This window comes from Marmota marmota, unplaced genomic scaffold (genome assembly GCF_001458135.2).
Source record: "Marmota marmota marmota unplaced genomic scaffold, marMar, whole genome shotgun sequence".
NCBI lineage: Eukaryota > Metazoa > Chordata > Mammalia > Rodentia > Sciuridae > Marmota > Marmota marmota.
Window position 1 is genome coordinate 13,682,304 of NW_026000068.1, and position 20,523 is coordinate 13,702,826.

The window sequence follows — 20,523 nt, forward strand, 5'->3', positions numbered from 1 at the left end:
AGGATGGGAAAGGCAGCGGAGCACAACAGACACTAGTATGGCAATATGTAAATCAATGGATGTGTAACTGATGTGATTCTGCAATCTGTGTATGGGGTGAAGGTGGGAGTTCATAACCCACTTGAATCAAAGTGTCGAATATGATATGTCAAGAAATTTGTAATGTTTTGAACAACCCACAATAAAAAATTAAAAAAATAAAAAAAGAGCTGGAGCCTCAGTCTATGAGATGCTGTACTAGAAGTTCCTTAACATTTTTTTTTTAAAAAGGAATTAGGTTTGTTTGCCTCTAAAACAGGTGTTTTTACAGGAAACCTTACTGAAAAAATTGTCTCTTTTTATCCAGATAAAGCAAAAATAATTTCTAGTTGGTTTACTACACTTCCACAATTTCTTCTGGAGAGAGTAATGTTGAGGATTAAAAACACTCTCCCAGGCTGGAATGGCAGTCTTATGAAGCTCATATATATTTGACTGTAAAATGCTGGCAGTCTTTGAGTTATCTGTTCTCGCTCTCAGAGGAAATGACATCCTCCCTGGAAAGAAGAATCTTCTGAACAACTAAAGAGTCCACCTTCAGCTCCAGTGTTGACAGGCAGTGTGGCTGATGGTTGTATGTTGACTGAGCAGGTCCTCTGGTGAAGAATGAGCATAAAAACAGAAGTGTTTTTAATTCTGAAATTTATCTCACTGTGTTGAACAATAACTGAAGTATTGTTTAGACTAAGTAATATATCCTCAAGTTCAGTAGACTTTAAAATACCTACCTCTAGCTGTAGTTTGATTATTTCACTTTGTTTTTCCTTTTCTTGAGTTCTTAACTTTGCATTTAACTCTGATATTTCCATCTCCTTTTTCTCTATTAGTTCCTTGTGCTTTTCTTCATTTAATTCAACTGAATAAAACAAAAATCCATTCACTTAACATTTCAAAAATATTATATGCCTATATATCTTAAGTATTTAAAATAATTCACAAGAAAGTAAATTTTACTGTCTTATGTGTGGGATAGTTTTTACATATTTTTGTTAAGACCTTGCAAAATGTTTGAAACACAAAAGTCACTCATAAAATGCTTCTGAGTGAATAAGTTAATTTGTAATCTTATTCTTACTCATGAAATGCTTCTGAGTGAATAAATTAATTTGTAATTTGTGGGTATACTTAGTGATAAGCCAGCAGCATAAATAAACAAGAGATGCAGCAGTTAACAAGGCTCACAAAGCTTGGATTCCTAGGTCTAGAGAGCCTAAACTACTCAATGACTCTAGAGCTACATTAAGTCCCTGCCTCTTCTAAATGATTAGGCCTCTCTCAAGTTCCCTTCATGTCTCTCTACATGTCATCAAATTTCTTCTTGTCTCAACTTTCTCATTCATGTTAATAATGTTACAGCACCTAAGATGGAAACCTCAAGGAAATCTTTCATTATTATTTTTTTAATTTTCAGTTGTAAGGGGATGAAAACCTTTATTTTATTTATTTATTTTTATGTGGTGCTGAGGATCAAACCCAGTGCTAGGCAAGCACTCTACCATTGAGCCACAACCCCAGCCCCCAGATCAGTCTTAAAACATACTTATAAAGATGGTCATCCCCTTCTCGGAAACCTTTAGTCATCACTTTCCCTTTTTAGACTATGAAAGGGTCAAAGAATACAGGTCTAGCTACAGTCTTTCCCTTGCTGAACTTTTTTTGTGTAATGCCACATTTTTTTGTGTAATACCCACAAGAGTAGAAAATGGACTATTATTTATTAACATGCTCCATGTCTTCCTCTGTAAATATTTTGGTTTTTGTTTTCTCTTTTCTTTGAGGCCCTTTTTCTCCTCTACTAGTAAATCTTATACATACTCAAGATCTAGGATTAGGGACCTAGGATAAGTTCCCATCTTTTCCTGAGATGAGGTAAAGCCGAGAAGAATATATTGAATCATACAAAGTCCTAGAGAAATTGTTTGCCATTCAGTCCACTCTGAACCCATTATGTGCCTGGAGGCAGCATTGCTGAAGATTTGAATTTAGAGAAGTTATGATTAAAATAAAAACTAAAGCATGGAAATGGATTCCTCTTCAGATACTTTATTAGAGGATAGTCATATGATTTTCTTTATCGTAATCTCTTTGAAAGATTTTGTTATTAAGCTTATGCTGGTCTTATGAAATGGTGTTATAGTTGAATGTGAGGTGTTCCCCCAAAGCTCCTGTGTTAATGCAGAAGGTGAAATGATTAGATTACAACAGTCATAACCTAATTAGTGGATTAAGCCATTTGATGGATTAACAATTTGAATGTACAACTATACTGGGTGCTAACTACAGGCAGTGGGGCATGGTTGGAGGAGGTGGGTCACTGAGGTGGGTGTGCCCTTTAGGATCACATATTGACCCCTTGGCTCCTCCTTCTCTCTCTCTGCTTCCTTGCTGCCATAAACTGAGTAGCTTTCCTCCACCATGACCTTCCACTATGATGTTCTACCTCACCTAGGGCCCAAAGCAATAAAGTTGGCAGACCAGAGACTGAGACCTCTGAAACTGGGAGTTAATCCATTTTATTAATTTTATCAAAAACTTTGTAGCTCTGATCTTCATTGCTATATATTTGTTTACAATTTCACTAATCTGACATTCTTCTAATTTCTTTGAGTCTAGTTTGTTTTTTCCCCTAAACTCTTGATATAGTTAGATAGCTGATTTTTAGCCTTTTAAAATATTTGTATTTAAAGCTACATATTTGCCCATAAATAACTACATAAGGTTTTTGTTTTGTTTTGTTTTTGTTCTTTTGGTGGTACTGAGGATTGAACCCAGGGTCTTTTGCATGTTACATAAGCACTGTGCCACTACATCTCACAACTTTTTGTTTTGAGACAGGGTCTTGGTAAGTTGCCCAAGCTGGTCTTGAACTTGTGATCTTCCTGCCTCATACTCCCAAGCATCTGGGTTTATAGGTATGTGTCACCAAACATTGCTGTACAAATTTTCATATGTAATGTTCTCTATATAATTCAGTTTAAAATAATTTTGAACTTCCTTTGAGATTTTCACCTTGATTTCCAGGTCATTCATAAAAAATTCCAAGAATATAGAGATTTTTCTAGTTATCCATGTTTTACCCAGATTACCTTAATTGCAATGGATTTAGAGAACATATTCTGTATGATTTCAGACCTATGTGATGCAGAAAAATTCACGTTTGAGTTAATGACACAGTCAAGTTTCTTAAATGTTCTATGCATACTTGAAAAAAAGGCATATTTTTAATTTACTGTTTATAGCATTTTAAATATGCCACTTGGTATAAGTTAATTTTGTTGTTTAAATTTTCTATACCATTATGGATTTTGCATGTTTATATGTACTTTTTCTACCACTAAAAGAGGTACCTTCAAATCTCTCACTATTGCTGTGGATCTGTATGTTTCTTTTATTTCTTTTAACTTTTGCTTCATATATTTAAAGCCCTGTTAATTGGTGCATAAAACTTTAGAATTGTTGTATTTTTTCTTGTGAATTTAACATTTTATAATTGTGAAGTATTCATATTTATATTTAGTATTTCTTTTCGACATCTTTTCCTATACTTCACCAGGTCATCAAAGTTGATGGAGATTCAAGAAAGATGTAAGTTTCAGTTTGTCCTAACTCTTTCTTACTTCACATCTAAGTTATCTTCTGAGTACAGGTCTTTCTTGAGAGCTTGTTTGGAGGTTCTAGCAGGGGAGTACAGATACTTATAAACCCTTGACTGAAGAACAGTCCTCCTCTATTAGGGAAGGTCCTCCTCTTTGAATGAGTATACAGCTTCAGGAGGGATGCACATGGAGCAATGAAAGAGGAAGGGGAGACCTGCCAAGTTAACCCTGGAAATCAGTGTGGGGACAGATGTCACAACAAAATCACCTTCACATCCTGTGGGCAGGTCTTTCCATAGACTTTACCACTAGTCCTACATACTTTACTACCTCTCCATAGACTTTATTGCTAGTTTTAGTCATCTCTGTTTTAGTCAGCTTTTTCACTGCTGTGACTAACATACTTGATGGGACACAATGAAAGCAGTTTTAAGAGGGAAATTCATTGCCTGGAGTTCATTCCTCAAAAAAAGAAAAAAACAACAAATAAATGATCTCACACTTCATCTCAAAACCCTAGAAAATGAAGAGCAAAACAACAGCAAATGTAGCAGAAGGCAAGAAATAATTAAAATCAGAGCTGAAATCAATGAAATTGAAACAAAAGAAACAACTGAAAAAATTGACAAAACTAAAAGTTGGTTCTTTGAAAAAATAAATAAGATCGACAGACCCTTAGCCATGATAATGAAGAGAAGAAGAGAGAGAATTCAATTTAATAGCATACGGGATGAAAAAGGCAATATCACAACAGACACTACAGAAATACAGAAGATAATTTGAAATTATTTTGAAACCCTATATTCCAATAAAATAGAAGATAGTGAAGACATCGATAAATTTCTTAAGTCATATGATTTGCCCAGATTGGGTCAGGAGGATACACACAACTTAAACAGACCAATATCAATGGAGGAAATAGAAGAAGCCATCAAAAGACTACCAAACAAGAAAAGCGCAGGACTGGATGGGTATACAGTGGAGTTTTACAAAACCTTTAAAGAAGAACTAATACCAATACTTTTCAAGTTATTTCAGGAAATAGAAAAAGAGGAAGCTCTTCCAAATTTATTCTATGAGGCCAACATCACCCTGATTCCGAACAGACAAAGACACTTCAAAGAAATAAAACTACAGACCAATATCTCTAATGAACATAGATGTAAAAATCCTCAATAAAATTCTGGCAAATCGGATACAAAAACATATCAAAAAAATTGTGCACCATTGCTGAGAGCCACGGCCGAGTCTGTATAACACCTGGCATTTTGCCAGGGGAATGTTAGAGTTCGTAAACAAGTCTGGATGGTGCCTGGAAAAATGCCAGAGGGAGTGGTTTGAGAAGTAACAAAAGCGAGCCATTAAGTGTGGAGATTCCTGGTTGGTTGACTGATGTATCTAGTTTATGCTAATCAGATAAGCTGTGTGGAATGTATAAATACTGCTCCTGTCCTACAATAAACGGCTCCTACTCCTGCTGTATCAAAGTACACAAGTTATTCGTCACCCCCCTGATTATTTTGCTGCAGCCGTACTACGGCACACCATGATCAAGTAGGATTCATCCCTGGGATGCAAGGCTAGTTCAATATACGGAAATCAATAAATGTTATTCACCACATCAATAGACTTAAAGATAAGAACCACATGATCATCTCAATAGATGCAGAAAAAGCATTCGACAAAGTACAGCATCCCTTTATGTTCAAAACACTAGAAAAACTAGGGATAACAGGAACTTACCTCAACATTGTAAAAGCTATCTATGCTAAGCCTCAGGCTAGCATCATTCTAAACAGAGAAAAATTGAAGGCATTCCCTCTAAACTCTGGAACAAGACAGGGATGCCCTCTCTCACCACTTCTATTCAACATAGTTCTCGAAACACTGGCCAGAGCAATTAGACAGACGAAAGAAATTAAAGGCATAAAGATAGGAAAAGAAGAACTTAAATTGGCACTATTTTCAGATGACATGATCCTATACCTAGCAGACCCAAAAGGTTCTACAAAGAAACTTCTAGAGCTAGTAAATGAATTCAGCAAAGTGGCAGGATATAAAATCAACACGCATAAATCAAAGGCATTCCTGTATATCAGCGACAAAACCTCTGAAATGGAAATGAGGACAACCACCCCATTCACAATATCCTCAAAAAAAAAAAAAAAAAACAAAATACTTGGGAATCAACCTAACAAAAGAGGTGAAAGATTTATACAATGAAAACTACAGAACCCTAAAGACAAGAACAATTTTAAGAGAAGGAACGTTTTCTTGAGGGCTCACGGTTTCAGAGGTCTCAGTCCACAGAAGGCCAGGTCCATTCCTTGGGGCCAAACAGTATAGCAGAGGGAAGCAGCTCACATGATGATCAGTAGGCAGAGAGAGAGAGAGACTCCACTTGCCAGATATAAAATATATACCCCAAAGCCATGCCCCCAACGACCCACCTCTAGCCACAAACTATCTGCCTTAAACTGCCACTCAATTAATCCCGTCAGGGGATTAATTAATTGATTGGGTTAAGATTCTCATAACCAAATTATTTCTCTTCTAAACCTTTTTGCATTGTCTCACACATGAGTTTTTGGAGGGTACCTCACATCCAAACCATAACATTCCACACTGGCCCTAAAAGCTCATGACCATCTCACAATGCAAATACATTTTGTTTATTTCCAAGAATCCCCATAGTCTCAACAGTTCAAGATTGCCCAAAAGTTCATGTCCAAAGGCTCCTCTGATACTCAGGGTAACCTTGCATTGTGAGTGCCTGTAAAAATCAAAAGTGATTTACATGTATGCAATATATAAAGGTAGAGAACAAACACTTCCATTCACAAAAATAAGGGCATAGAAAGAAGGGATGAGAACAAAGGAAGACTGAAATCCAGCTGAGAAAACAAGACCTGTAGCTTCACATCTGGCATCTGGAACACATGGCATGGTGATATTCAGTCCAAAAGGCTTGTGTAGCTCTGCCCCTTTGGCTTTGTTGATTGCAACTCAAATGGCCTTTCTATTGGCTTGTCTCAGATTGATTCCTGCAGCCTTCCCCAGTGGACATTCCACAGAACTGGCATTTCTTAATCTTGGGGGTCTCCACTGCAGCTTTGGCTCCTCTTCACATCTCCATGTTTTGCCCTCTCAAGGGGTGACTACAGGGACTCCAACTCTGTTGTACTTTGCCTGGCCTCCCAAGACTTTCTTTGAAATTTTGGCAAAAGCCTCCATGACCTTTTTATAATTGACCTTGTTTGGGTTATTTTTAAAGTCAAGTTTACTGAAGTAACTCCAGCATCCTGCATTCCTGCAGAACCAGTACCATGTGGTGGATGCCAAGGCCTGCTGTCATCTTGAGTAGTAACCAAGCCTTCAGAGACCCTGGCTGCAGCAGCCTCTAAGTTCTTTGGTAGCTAAGCATGTCGAAAAAACTTCCTAGGTCCTCTTATGCAAGAAGGGTACCCACTGGTCTCTTCTCAAGAGAATTTTTACTTTTACTTACTTGAGTGTGGGGTGGATGATATCTTGCCAATTCCTGGGATGTACTCAAGCCAGGGGGGAAGCAGCTCACATGATGATCAGAAGGCAGAGACTGACTCTACTTATTAGATACAATATACCCCAAAGGCACATCCTCAGTGACCCACCTCCAGCCACACCCTTCCCACCTTCAGTCACCACTTAGTTAATCCCATCAGGGTATTAATTAACTGATTGGGTTAAGACTCTCATAACCCAATCATTTCTCTTCTAAACCTTCTTGTATTGTCTCACACATGAGCTTTTGGGGGGCACCTCATATTGGAAGCATAAGAGTCTCATATTCTTATAAACATATGTGTCATATACATGATATATATATATATATATATATATATATATATATAAATTTATACACACACACACATATTTATATATATCAGCTTCTTGACTTCCCCTTCCTCAGACTAGATATTTTTTCTTGTCATCTATCTTTCAGTTTACTAATTCTATCCTTAGTTTTACTAACTGGGTACTAAATCCTTACACTGAAATTCCATTTTCAGTAATTGTGTTTGTAGTACATTTCCATATATTTCATTAGAGTTTCCATTTATCCATCAATTGATTCCTTTAAATCCAGTGATTATATTATCAGAGTTGTTATAAACTCCATGATTGGTAATGCTGTTTCTGGATCATAATTGGATCTAGACTAATATCCTTTAAAACTTTTTATAATTGACCTTCTTTGGGTTATTTTATTTTTAAAATCAAGTTTACTGAAATATAACTCATATATAGCAAAATCCATTTTTCATGTATACAGATTGATGAGTTTTAACAAGAATATAGTGTAATCTAATCCATTACAGTCAAGAAATAGAATTCTTCTATAATTTCAAAGAGTCTTTGTACCTGTCTGCAATTCATTTATTTGCCAACATACTATAAAACATTGATCTGAATTGTTCCTTTTTTCAGAATGTCATAGAAACAGAATCACAGAGTATGTAGCTTTTTCAGTTTGTCTTCTTTCATTTATCATAATGTTTTTTTTATTGGTTGTTCAAAACATTACAAAGCTCTTGACATATCATATTTCATACATTAGATTCAAGTTGGTTATGAACTCCCAATTTTACCCCAAATACAGATTGCAGAATCACATTGGTTACACATCCACATTTTTTACATAATGCCCTATTAGTAGCTGTTGTATTCTGCTACCTTTTCTATCCTCTACTATCCCCCCTCCCCTCCCCTCCCATCTTCTCTCTCTACCCCATCTACTGTAATTCATTTCTCTACTTGTTTATTTTCCCATTCCCCTCACAACCTCTTATATGTAATTTTGTATAACAATGAGGGTCTCCCTCCATTACCATTCAAATTTCCCTTTTCTCTCCCTTTCCCTCCCACCTCATGTCTCTGTTTAATGTTAATCTTTTCTTCCTGCTCTTCCTCCCTGCTCGGTTCTTAGTTGTTCTTATTATATCAAAGAAGACATTTGGTATTTGTTTTTTTAGGGATTGGCTAGCTTCACTAAGCATAACCTGCTCTAGTGCCATCCATTTCCCTGCAAATTCCATGATTTTGTCATTTTTTAGTGCTGCGTAATACTCCATGGTGTATAAATGCAACATTTTTTTTATCCATTCATCTATTGAAGGGCATCTGGGTTGGTTCCACAGTCTAGCAATTGTGAATTGTGCTGCTATGAACATCGATGTAGCAGTATCCCTGTAGTACGCTCTTTTAAGGTCTTCAGGGAATAGTCCAAGAAGGGCAATAGCTGGGTCAAATGGTGGTTCCATTCCCAGCTTTCCCAGGAATCTCCATACTGCTTTCCAGATTGGCCGCACCAGTTTGCAGTCCCACCAGCAATGTACAAGAGTACCCTTTTCCCCACATCCTCTCCAGCACTTGTTGTTGTTTGACTTCATAATGGCTGCCAATCTTACTGGAGTGAGATGGTATCTTAGGGTGGTTTTGATTTGCATTTCTCTGACTGCTAGAGATGGTGAGCATTTTTTCATGTACTTGTTGATTGATTGTATGTCCTCCTCTGAGAAGTGTCTGTTCAGGTCCTTGGCCCATTTGTTGATTGGGTTATTTGTTATCTTATTGTTTAATTTTTTGAGTTCTTTGTATACTCTGGATATTAGGGCTCTATCTGAAGTGTGAGGAGTAAAAATTTGTTCCCATGATGTAGGCTCCCTATTTACCTCTCTTATTGTTTCTCTTGCTGAGAAAAAACTTTTCAGTTTAAGTAAGTCCCATTTGTTGATTCTTGTTATTAACTCTTGTGCTATGGGTGTCCTATTAAGGAATTTGGAGCCCGACCCCACAATATGTAGATCGGAGCCAACTTTTTCTTCTATCAGGTGCAGAGTCTCTGATTTGATATCAAGCTCCTTGATCCACTTTGAGTTAACTTTTGTGCATGGCGAGAGGAGGGGATTCAGTTTCATTTTGTTGCATATGGATTTCCAGTTTTCCCAACACCATTTGTTGAAGATGCTATCCTTCCTCCATTGCATGCTTTTAGCTCCTTTATCAAACATAAGATAGTTGTAGCTTTGTGGATTAGTCTCTGTGTCCTCTATTCTGTACCATTGGTCCACCCGCCTATTTTGGTACCAGTACCATGCTGTTTTTGTTACTATTGCTCTGTAATATAGTTTGAAATCTGGTATCGCTATACCGCCTGATTCACACTTCCTGCTTAGAATTGCTTTTGCTATTCTGGGTCTTTTATTTTTCCATATGAATTTCATGATTGCTTTATCTATTTCTACAAGAAATGCCATTGGGATTTTGATTGGCATTACATTAAACCTATAGAGAACTTTTGGTAATATCACCATTTTGTTATCATAATGTTTTTGAAGTGATTATACTGTTGAATGTGTCAGTAGTTTGTTCTTTTTATTGATGAGTAAATTCCATTGAATGTATATGATTTTTAAAATCTATTTGCTAGTTAAAAATTTGCTTGATTCCAATTTTGAACTATTATTAATATAGCTGCTATAAACATCCACAAGCAGGTCTTTCTGGATGCATGCTTTTCATTTCTCTTTCTGGATACATGCTTTCATTTCACTTAGAAGTGGGAATGCTGGGTCATACGATATATGCTATATAACAGCCAAGAAAATGAGCCTTTTAGATCATAAAAAGCCTAATCTATCACTTGCCCCTGTTCCTGCATTTTAAAATCCATTACTACATTTGAGCTAAAGCCATCCTTCCATGGGTTGTGACTGTAGTCACAGGATGTGAAAAGGATACTAAGGTGAGAAAATCCCTGGGAGATGTAGAATTCTTTTACAGGTGAATCTGGATCAAAAACTCTGTATTGCCTTCACCTAAACTTTCTTAGAAATGTATTGTAGACATTGTTTTAAAAAATTCAATCTTCTTTTCTTCTCTCTTCCTGCACAGGAGTTAGACCTGCATTAACTACTGATAGCCTTCCCCAGCTCCCTCTCCATTTCTTATCATATGTACCTTACCCCCCAAAACCTCTTAAATTTCTAATCCCATTTTGATAGTTCCTTCTTGGAGGACCTGACCTAGTACAATAAAACAGTCATGATGAAATTCTGAGATTGGCTCATATCAGTTTGTGGGCAATGAAGTAGCCAACCTTGGCAGTATGTGGAATACTGATAGTTTCCAGCATACGATGTGTTTTTTTTTTAATTGCTACAGATTTAATTAGAATAACCTGAGGAAATGTTCTTGGGGTAGGGAATGCCTTGCAGGTATGAAATTCAGGGATTTGAAAGATGGATAGAAATTCCTATGCAGATAGTAATGTTGTGTGGACACTGCTAAATTAAACTGACATCCTACTAAGGGATAATGAGGAACTGGGGGCCATTAACAAGAGGGTAAAGACTTAAGGAATAAGTCTAAGAGTCAGAGAGATTCTTTGGTAGCTTAAAAACATGCTCTTAGCTTTAGTAGCAGAAAAATAGACACAGTTGAACAATGGAAAATCTAATAGAAATTTTAAACTTCTACCTAGAGATGTTTCAATGTTCAGCCAAATGTTTACTGGGATGAAATTGAGACCCAGTTTTCCTGTGATTGGAAATATCTGGAATCCTGAAAATATGATGAGGACACATGGATGGATGCTTCTGAAGACTTCCCTAAACCCTCAGAGTTTGAAGAGTTGGCCTACTCTTTCCTAATAAGAGTTGGAACATCCCCTGTGCCAAAAGATGCCATAGATGCTTGTCTTGGAAGCTGACTCTGTCTTCTCTTTTAGTTTATAGACTAATAATTAGGATTAAGGCCCAGCCTAACTTTCTTGGTCTGATAAGGGATAAAAGTGACTAACCTCAAAAACTTTGCAAGACTTAGCTAGCCTGCATTGGTAAAAGTCATGTGAGCACCCCTCGGAACAGATTTTCAAAGTGCTGTATCAAAGAAGATGGAAAGTAAGACTGAGTAAATAAGAATTAATAGACTTGGGAGTACTACTTTTAAGGGATATGGGACATAATATTCTAGCAAGGGATGACAGAGAAAGACCAGCTGTGGGTAAATTTGTGGGAGCGGGGCTGGGTCCCAGAGTGCCATATCTAGGATTGGTAGAATGTTTAGTATGTGTTATTCCCCATCCCAGCATATATCCTGTTCACTACTCAGTTGTATCCTCTATGCTCAGAGGCACTCAAGGGATACAGTGCCTTGGTTTGGACACTTGGGCATGTACCAGTGTACTGACAGAGAGCCTTGGGACCAAGGGTGCACAGATTTGACTGGTCTATATGCTTGGCAGGTGGCTCCTGTGGTCATGCCCAGTCTCTGGGTACAAAGAGTAGAGGCTTCAGGAGTTAGATTCACTCCTATGGTTGACAACTTTGCCTTAGCACTTGTTGATGCACACGGAGGTTAGGAGCTCAGCCTACAGATTGATCTAACTAGTTTGTCCTGTTTGGGTTGGAGCAGACAAGGAGAGTTAGAATGCAGCAGCATCCCTTACCTCCCCCATCTCCAGCCTGCCAGCCTCCAAAATTACAATCTAGGAAAGATGTGTTTCCATTTTGAATATTTGGCAAGGAGGAATTTTGGTCTTTTTTGTTTGTTTGGTTTGCTTTCTTTTTTGTTGTGCTCTATGATATCTTATTTTTCTTCATTATTGGTTTTTCATACTTTAATTTTATGTACTTTCTTAATTCTTCAACAGGATTTTTTCTCTTTTTTGTTTCCTTGTCTTCTCTTTTTTCCTTTCTCTTTTAATTTTTCTTTTATCTTCCCTTTCCCCCTTTAGTATATATTTTTGTATTAACTTTGCTTTTATCAATGCTTTATTTCATATTGTTTACTCTCCATTTCTTCTCTTTGATTATTGGGGTTGGAGAACTTACTTTTAAAAAGTTTTTATTATATACTGATATCTGGTTTGCTTCCAAGTTGTTACTGTTACTAGTGATTATCTTCTCCTTTCAAAGCAGTGTTAGGGATTGAATTTAGAACTTTGAACACACTGAGTAGGTGCTTTGATGTTGAGATATACTCCTAGCCTAGAGTACATGGTAAAGAGAAAGTTGCTCACTTAAAAGAAACTCACACAATAGCAGAAGAGATATCCATCCCAACAGATGCTCAAATCTCAACACAAAAACACAAGAAAATAAGGCAATAAGATGCTTCCAGAAGTTCACAACTCCCCAGTGACTGAATCCATAGATATGGAAGTGGATGAAATACTGGACAAGGAATTGAAAAAAATTGATCATTAAAACAATCAATGAATTAAAAAGCATACAAATAAATAGCGGAGTAAATTAATGATGACAAATGCAGGATATGAAAGAGCATTTCAAAAAAGAGATACAGGTTCTGAAAAAATAAAGGAGACAGAAATTTTGGAAATGAAAAACTCAGTAAGTCAAATAAAAAGCAAAAGTCTCATCAACAGACTAGATGAAGCAGAAGGAATATCTGGGCTTGAAGACAAGGGAGATGAACTAGAACACTCAGTAATAAAGGGGGAAAAAGAAATTATGAACAGAATATACAAATTCTACAAGACAGCAGTAAAAGACCAAATTAAAGATTCATAGGTCTTTAGGAAGGAGTAGAGAGACAGGCTAGTATTAGCATAAGTGCAGCCATCTTCCTTTCCACACTCTGACTTAATAAATACTGTTCTTACTCCCATGAAATAGAAACTAGCCTGAGATAAAACCTACTGGTCTGGAGATGTGCTGATCTCTCCCTGTTCTCTCATTGAGAGAAAGGGGACAACTTACCGGCACATGAGATGGGAACATACTGGTTTCCCTGTTCTCTCCTTGAGAAGATAAAGGGGCATACTGGTTTTCTTGTTCTGTCTCCTGAGAGATAGGAAAACCGCCTGTTATTGTTCCCAAGAAACAAACTTGCCTTCCACAAGGTTAGGGGATGCTTGCTATGTCCATCAGGACTATACCCACCCCTAATGCATGGCCATGTTTCTAGCCTATAAAAAGCAACATTCAAGGGGGAGTTGCTGCTGCTCTCTCTTTCTCTGCATAAAGCAGCCCATCAGACTTCTGACAAATAAACATGCTTCTTGATTAGTCCTGCACCACCTTTCTTTCAGTTTAATGGTATAGAAAACCTATTCAGTGAAACAACAGCAAAAATTTCTCAAGTCTTAAGAATGAGATGGATGGATATTCAAGTACTGGAGGCATTTATAACTCTAAATTGACATAAACATAAAATAACCTTTCCAATTACATATTGTAGTTAAAATGACAAAAGTTCAGAATGAATAAAGAATATTAAGTTTCAAGAGAGAAGTGCCAAATCACTTATAAAGACAAACCCATAAGAATAAGCAGATTTTTCAGCAGAAGGTCTCAAGGCCAGGAGAGGATGAAATGATGTATTTCAAGGCCCCAAAGAAAATACCTGACAACCTAGATTATTATATCCAGAAAAGTATCTTTCAGAATTAAAGAAGAAATAAAGACCTTCCAAGTTAAGCATAAACTAAAGGAATTCATGACCACTAAGCCAGATATTTTAAGAAATAATCCACACAGAAGAAAGATAAACACAACTAAGAGAGCACAGTAAAGAGTATATATCTCATTAGAAGAGTAGATAAGTAAATAAGAATTAGGGATAATTCAGAAATTAGAAAAATAGCAAAGTGATAGGAAAAGTACACACTTTTTCAAAAAATAATAAATCTGAATGATATGAAAGGATTCAAGAAATCATTTCATCTTTTGGTATTTGTTAGTTTTAGTAGGCCTTGAATATGATCTATTTTGGATAAATTAATTCTTAATTCTCCAATTAGAAGAAAAAGACTGGTGGACTAGATTAAAAACACAAAACCCAATTGTGCAGTACCTACGAGAACCACAAAGACATTCACAAACTGAATGTAAAAGGATGAAAAATGATACTCAATGCAAATTAAATAAAAACAAGGAAAAGAACCTGTATTCATATTTGACAAGGCAAACTTCAATCCAAAATTAGTAGTCAATGGAAGGTCATTACATATTAGTAAAGGAACAGTTTACCAAAAGATACAATTATTGTAAATATATATGCACAGAACATTGTACACCTAATCATAAAACAAATGTACTGGACCTAAAGGGACAGATAGGTTCTACTATAATAATAGTGTGTGACTTTAATGCCCCACTCTCACAAGTCGATAGGTGATCCAGACCGAAACAAAAAACAAAACAAAAAAACCAACAAAAAAAAAAAACCAACCAACCAACAACAACAAAGAAACACAAGAGTCAAACTACACTATAAATCAAATGGACTTAACAGACATCTACAGAATAATTCATCCAACAGTGCAGAACACATTCTTTTTAGCAGCTGTTACAACTTTCTCCAAAATAGATCATATTTTAGGCCTTAAAACAAATCTTAACAAATACCAAAAGATGAAATGATTTCTTGCATCCTGTCATATCATAATGGAATAAAATTTGAAACTAACAGCAAGAGAAACTATAGGAACTATAAAAACATGGAGACTGAAAAATAAACTTTTAAATAATCAAAATGAAATTAAATGAATAATATGATACAGTGTTTGGGTATCTACATTAAAAAATTCATGAGGGCTGGGGTTGTGGCTCAGTGGAGGAGTGTTTGCCTCACACATTCAATCCTCAGCACCATATAAAAATAAATAAACAAAATACAGATATTGTGTCCATCTATAACTAAAAAAAAGTTTTGTTTTGTTTTTTAAATTCAGGAGAACCCAAATAAAAAACATAATGATGCATCTCAAAGTCTTAAAAAACAAGAAAAAGTCATACCTAAACCAACAGAAGGAAAAAAATAATAAAGATCAGAGTCAAAATCAATGAAATAGAGACTAAAAGAACATTACAAAGAATCAATGAAACAGAGTTTGTTCTTTGAAAAGATAAACAAGATTGATAAACTCTTAGTCAAACTAAACAAAAGAAAGAGAAGACCCAAATTAATAAAATTAGAGATGAAAAGATGATATTACAACCGATACTACTGAAATCCAAAGGATCATTATGGATTATTTTAAAAAACTATATTCCAATAAACTGGAAAGCTTAGAAGAAATGGATAAATTTATAAAAATATTCAACCTACCAGAATTGAACCAAGAGAATATAAAATTCCTAAGAGACCAATAACAATGAGATTAAAGCAGTTATAAGTAGTCTCCCAACAAAGATCCAGATGGATTCACTGACAAATTTTAGCAGAACTTTCAGGAAAAATTAATATCAAAGCTCCTCAAACTATTCTATGAAACACAAAGTGAAGGAATGCTTCCAAACTCATTCTATGAAGCAAGTATCAAAATGAAATCATAACTAGATGATGACTGAACATCAACAAAGAACATTAATGACCAATGATAGACATAGATGCAAAAATCCTCCATAAAATACTTGCTAATTGAATTCAATGACATACTAAAAGATAACACACCATGATTGAGTTGATTTCATTTCATGAACGCAAGGATTACAAACAGGAAAAAGGAAGTCAAGTTATTCCTATTTGCAGATTTTATAGTCCTAAATTTAGAAAACCCTAAAAATCTTGACCAGAAGACTTTTAGATCTGATAAACAAATTCAGCAAAGTGGCAGATACAAAATGTACAAAAATCAATAGATTTTTCTGTACATCAATAACAAATACTGAGAAAGAAATCAGAGAAACAGTTCCACTCACAGTAGGTTAAAATAATACTCAGGAATAAACCTAACCAAGAAGGTGAAAGATATCTACAATGAAAATTACAGAGCACTGTAAAAAGAAATTGAAGAAGACACCAGAAGGTGAAGCAATCCCTCATCTTCATGGATTAGAAAAGTGAATACTGTTAATATGTGTATAATACTGAAAGACAACTACAGATTAAATGCAATCCCCATCAAAATGCCAATTCCATTCTTCACAGAATGTGAAAACAAATCTGTAAAAATTCTTATGGAAGAATAAAAGACTCAGAGTAGCTAAAGCCATCCTGAGCAACAACAGCAATGCTGGAAGTATCACAATACCAGATATCAATATATTACAAAGCCATTATAACAAAAACAGCATGGTATTGGCTTAAAAACAAACATGTAGATCAATGGAATAGAACAGAGGACATAGAATTGAACTCACACAGCTACAGTCTTCTGGTTCTTGATAAAAGTGCCAAAAACATACATTGGAGAAGACAACTTTTTTAACAAATGGTACTGGGAAAACTGGATCTTCATAGTAGAAGATTGAGACTAGACCCCTAACTTTCACTCTGTACAAAAACTAATTCAAAACAGATCAAAGATTTGAGTATAAGACTTGAAACTTTGAAAATACTAGAAGAAAAAACGGGGGAACTCTCCAAGATGCAGGCACAGTCAACATGTCCTGAATAAGACTTCAAATAGCTCAGAAAATAATAGCAAGAATTTTCAAATGGAATTGCATCAATTAAAAAGCTTTTTGCACAATAAAGGAAACAATAGAGTGAAGAGACAGGTTACATAATGGAAGAAGAATCTTACTTAATCTTCTGACAGAGGACTAATATCCAGAGTATATAAAGGTCTCAAAAAAGTTAATACCAAAAAAGAAAAAAAAAAAAAAGGAAATAACCCAATCAACAGACAGGTAAATGAATTGAGCAGACACTTCTCAAAAGAAGAAGTAAAAGTGGCCAGTAATTTTATAAAAAAATATTTTATAAAAATGTTCAGCATCTTTAGACACTAGGGAAATGCAAATCAAAAGTACACTAAGAGTCCATCTCACCCGGCTCAGAATTACTATCTTCAAGAATACAAACAAACAAACAAAAACAAAACAATAAATGCTTCCAAGAATGTGGGGGAAATCCCTCATATACTGTTGGTGGGAATATAAATTAGTAAAGCTGCTATACAAATCAGTATGGAGCTTCCTCAAAAAGCTAAAAATAGAAGTTCTGCATGATCTGGATATACTACTATTCAGTGTATACCTGAAGGAATTAAAGTCCGAATACTATAGAATTACCTGCATACCTGCGTTTACTGTGGCACAGTTCACAAATAGCCAAGTTATGAGATTAGTCTAGGTGCTGGTTAACTGATGAACAGATTTTTAAAATGTGGCACATATGCACACAATGAAGTATTATTCAGTTATAATGAAGAATAAGTCATGTCAATTTCAGTAAAATGGATGGAACTAGATATAAACATGCTAAGTGAAATAAGCCAAACTCAGGAAGACAAATATTGAAAGTTTTCTCTCATATGTGGAATCTGGGATGGGGTGGGGAAGATGACATCGAAGTAGAAAGGAGACTATTTAAAAAAAGGAAAGGAACACAGGGGGCAGGGAAGAGGTGGGTAAAGAGGAGACAATAAAGGCATGGAAATGATTAAAATGTGCTATATGCCATAATAAAACTATTATTCCAAATAACTAATGTGCACTAATAAAAAATGAAAGTTGCCATGCTGGAATGGATATACCAGGTGAAGCCAGAACTAACCAAAGGATTATGTTCTTTAGGAGGATCCAGAAGATAACTATTAACCAAAGCTACCAGAAATGTGTTGGTGAGAAGCAAATTAGCATCATCAAAAGTTCAATATTTATTTTCTCTGTAAGCTAGGTTTGACAGTAGAAGAGATGGTCATACAAGGAAGCCATTATAACACATAATTCAGCTAATTCTCACTGACTTCTTTTGTGTACCTAATAAATTCCATTATTTGACTAGAAAGCACTCAGAACAGTGGTGGAAAATATTGAGCTCTATACAAATTTTGCCATTATAATTATATTACTATTTTCTTGAATTAAAATAAGTAATTGGATTTTAATAAAATTTCAGTAGCAAAAAAAAAAAAATCATTAGTTTCCATGGTGTCTTTTCCCATTACAAAGTAATAGAAGCTAGATTTTAACCATGAAAAGCCAGGAAGCCACAATTACCACAATGACTAGGAGGGTCAGAGATTAACCAAAAAGACTTGATCATGGAGAGTTGTAGAGATAGTTAATAGATGGGCAGCCAAATAAGTTTAATATTGTGCATAATCCTTTAGTGTTCTTTTTGTTTCCTTCCAAAAAATTATGCTTAATTCAAAGGCATAATTTACAAAGATATTCTCATGCTTTCTTCTATCAGTTTCATGGTATTGATTTTATATTCATTTCAATTAATTTTTGTATACAATGTGCATAAAAATATGCCCATTAAGGAAGATTTTTTAATAGCCATGTTAAACCAATTAACCCTCAACATAAGTGTATAAGACTTGCAAAACACTGAAGAAAATTTCATTAGTAAAATTATATTCAATATGTTGAATTTATAAATACATTATTACTTATATACTTATACTAACTATATAAGATCACTCACATTAGATAATGTAAGTGCAAACACTATGAATGAAATTTTTAAATATTATATCACATAAATGTATAGAATGATAGGAAACTTAAATTAAAATGCACCAAGACCATATTCATTCAAGAATAGTGGCTATTACTGAAAAAAAATACATGCACCTATTTTATGGTACTTTAGAATTCACTAAATTAAAAATAAACTTACCTATAAGCACCAAAAAACCAAATAATCCAATCAATAAATAGGCCAAGGACCTGAACAGACACTTCTCAGAAGAGGATATACAATTAATCAACAAATATAAGAAAAAATGCTCATAATCTCTAGCAATCAGAGAAATGCAAATTAAAACTACTCTAAGATATACCATCTCACTCCAGTAAGAGTGGCAGCCATTATGTAGACAAATAACAACAACTGCTGGCGAGGATGAGGGGGAAAAAGGTACACTCATACACTGCTGGTGTGACTGCAAATTGGTGCAGCCAATTTGGAAAGCAGTATGGAGATTCCTTGGAAAACTGGGAATGGAACCTCCATTTGACCCAGCTATTCCTCTTCTCGGACTACACCCAAAGGACCTAAAACCAGCATATTACAGGGACACAGCCACATCAATGTTTATAGCAGCACAATTCACAATAGCTAAACTATGGAGCCAACCTAGATGTCCTTCAATGGATGAATGGATAAAAAAATGTGGCATTTATACACAATGGAATATTACTCATCAATAAAAAAGAATAAGATCATGGCATTTGCAGGGAAATGGATGGCATTAGAGAAGATTATGTTAAGTGAAGTTAGCCAATCCCCAAAAAAAACCAAATGCCGAATGTCTTCTCTGATATAAGGGGGGTGACTCAAAATGGGGTTGGGAGGGAGAGCAAGGGAGGAAGATTACCTCTAGATAGGGAATAGGGGTGGGAAGGAAAGGGAGGGAGAAGGGGAATAGCATGGATGGTGAAAGGAGATCCTCATCATTATACAAAATACATGTATGAAGATGTGAATTTGGTGTCAACATACCTCATATATAATCAGAGATATGATAAATTATTGTATAATGGTGTATTAAGAATTGTAATGCAAAAATAAATAAATAAACAAGTAAATAAAAAATAAACTTACCTTTTTTCTGCATATCCTGATAAAGTTTGCTTATTTCTATCTTATGTTCCTTCCCTTTGATTTTCATTTCATTCACAAGTTTAGCAATATTATTCTTATATTCCTAGAGATTAAAATATTTATTCATTTTTCAATCTAAATATGTATACATAACTTTTGATTAACTGGAAAACAGCAACTTTTAGTTCATATTTATTTTGATATGTAGTCATATCCAGAATGGAAAAATATTGTCCATTGTTTGAATAATTAGCTGTGAGACAGACCAATTTCTTCATGTGTATGCATTTTAATTTTTTAATTGACAAAAATTATATACAGTGTATGACCTGTTGTTTTTATATATATGCTCATGGTGAAATGACAAAATCAAGCTTAT

The 20,523-nt window shown here is 35.2% G+C and overlaps 1 protein-coding gene across 2 annotated transcripts in view; it reads right to left on the reverse strand.

The window, feature by feature from the left end:
- Ccdc152 (coiled-coil domain containing 152) overlaps positions 1-20,523 on the reverse strand; it is a 45,262-nt gene that overhangs the window by 6,422 nt on the left and 18,317 nt on the right. The window contains exons 5-7 of one of the 2 annotated variants that reach the window (XM_048814017.1): positions 20,145-20,247; positions 768-895; positions 435-635 (exon numbers count right to left, since the gene is read on the reverse strand). In XM_048814017.1, the coding sequence (XP_048669974.1) occupies positions 516-635; positions 768-895; positions 20,145-20,247 (351 nt within the window). In that variant the 3' untranslated portion in view covers positions 435-515. Of the gene's footprint in view, positions 1-434; positions 636-767; positions 896-20,144; positions 20,248-20,523 lie in introns of those variants that run through there. The other variant, XM_048814018.1, reaches the window with a different exon arrangement.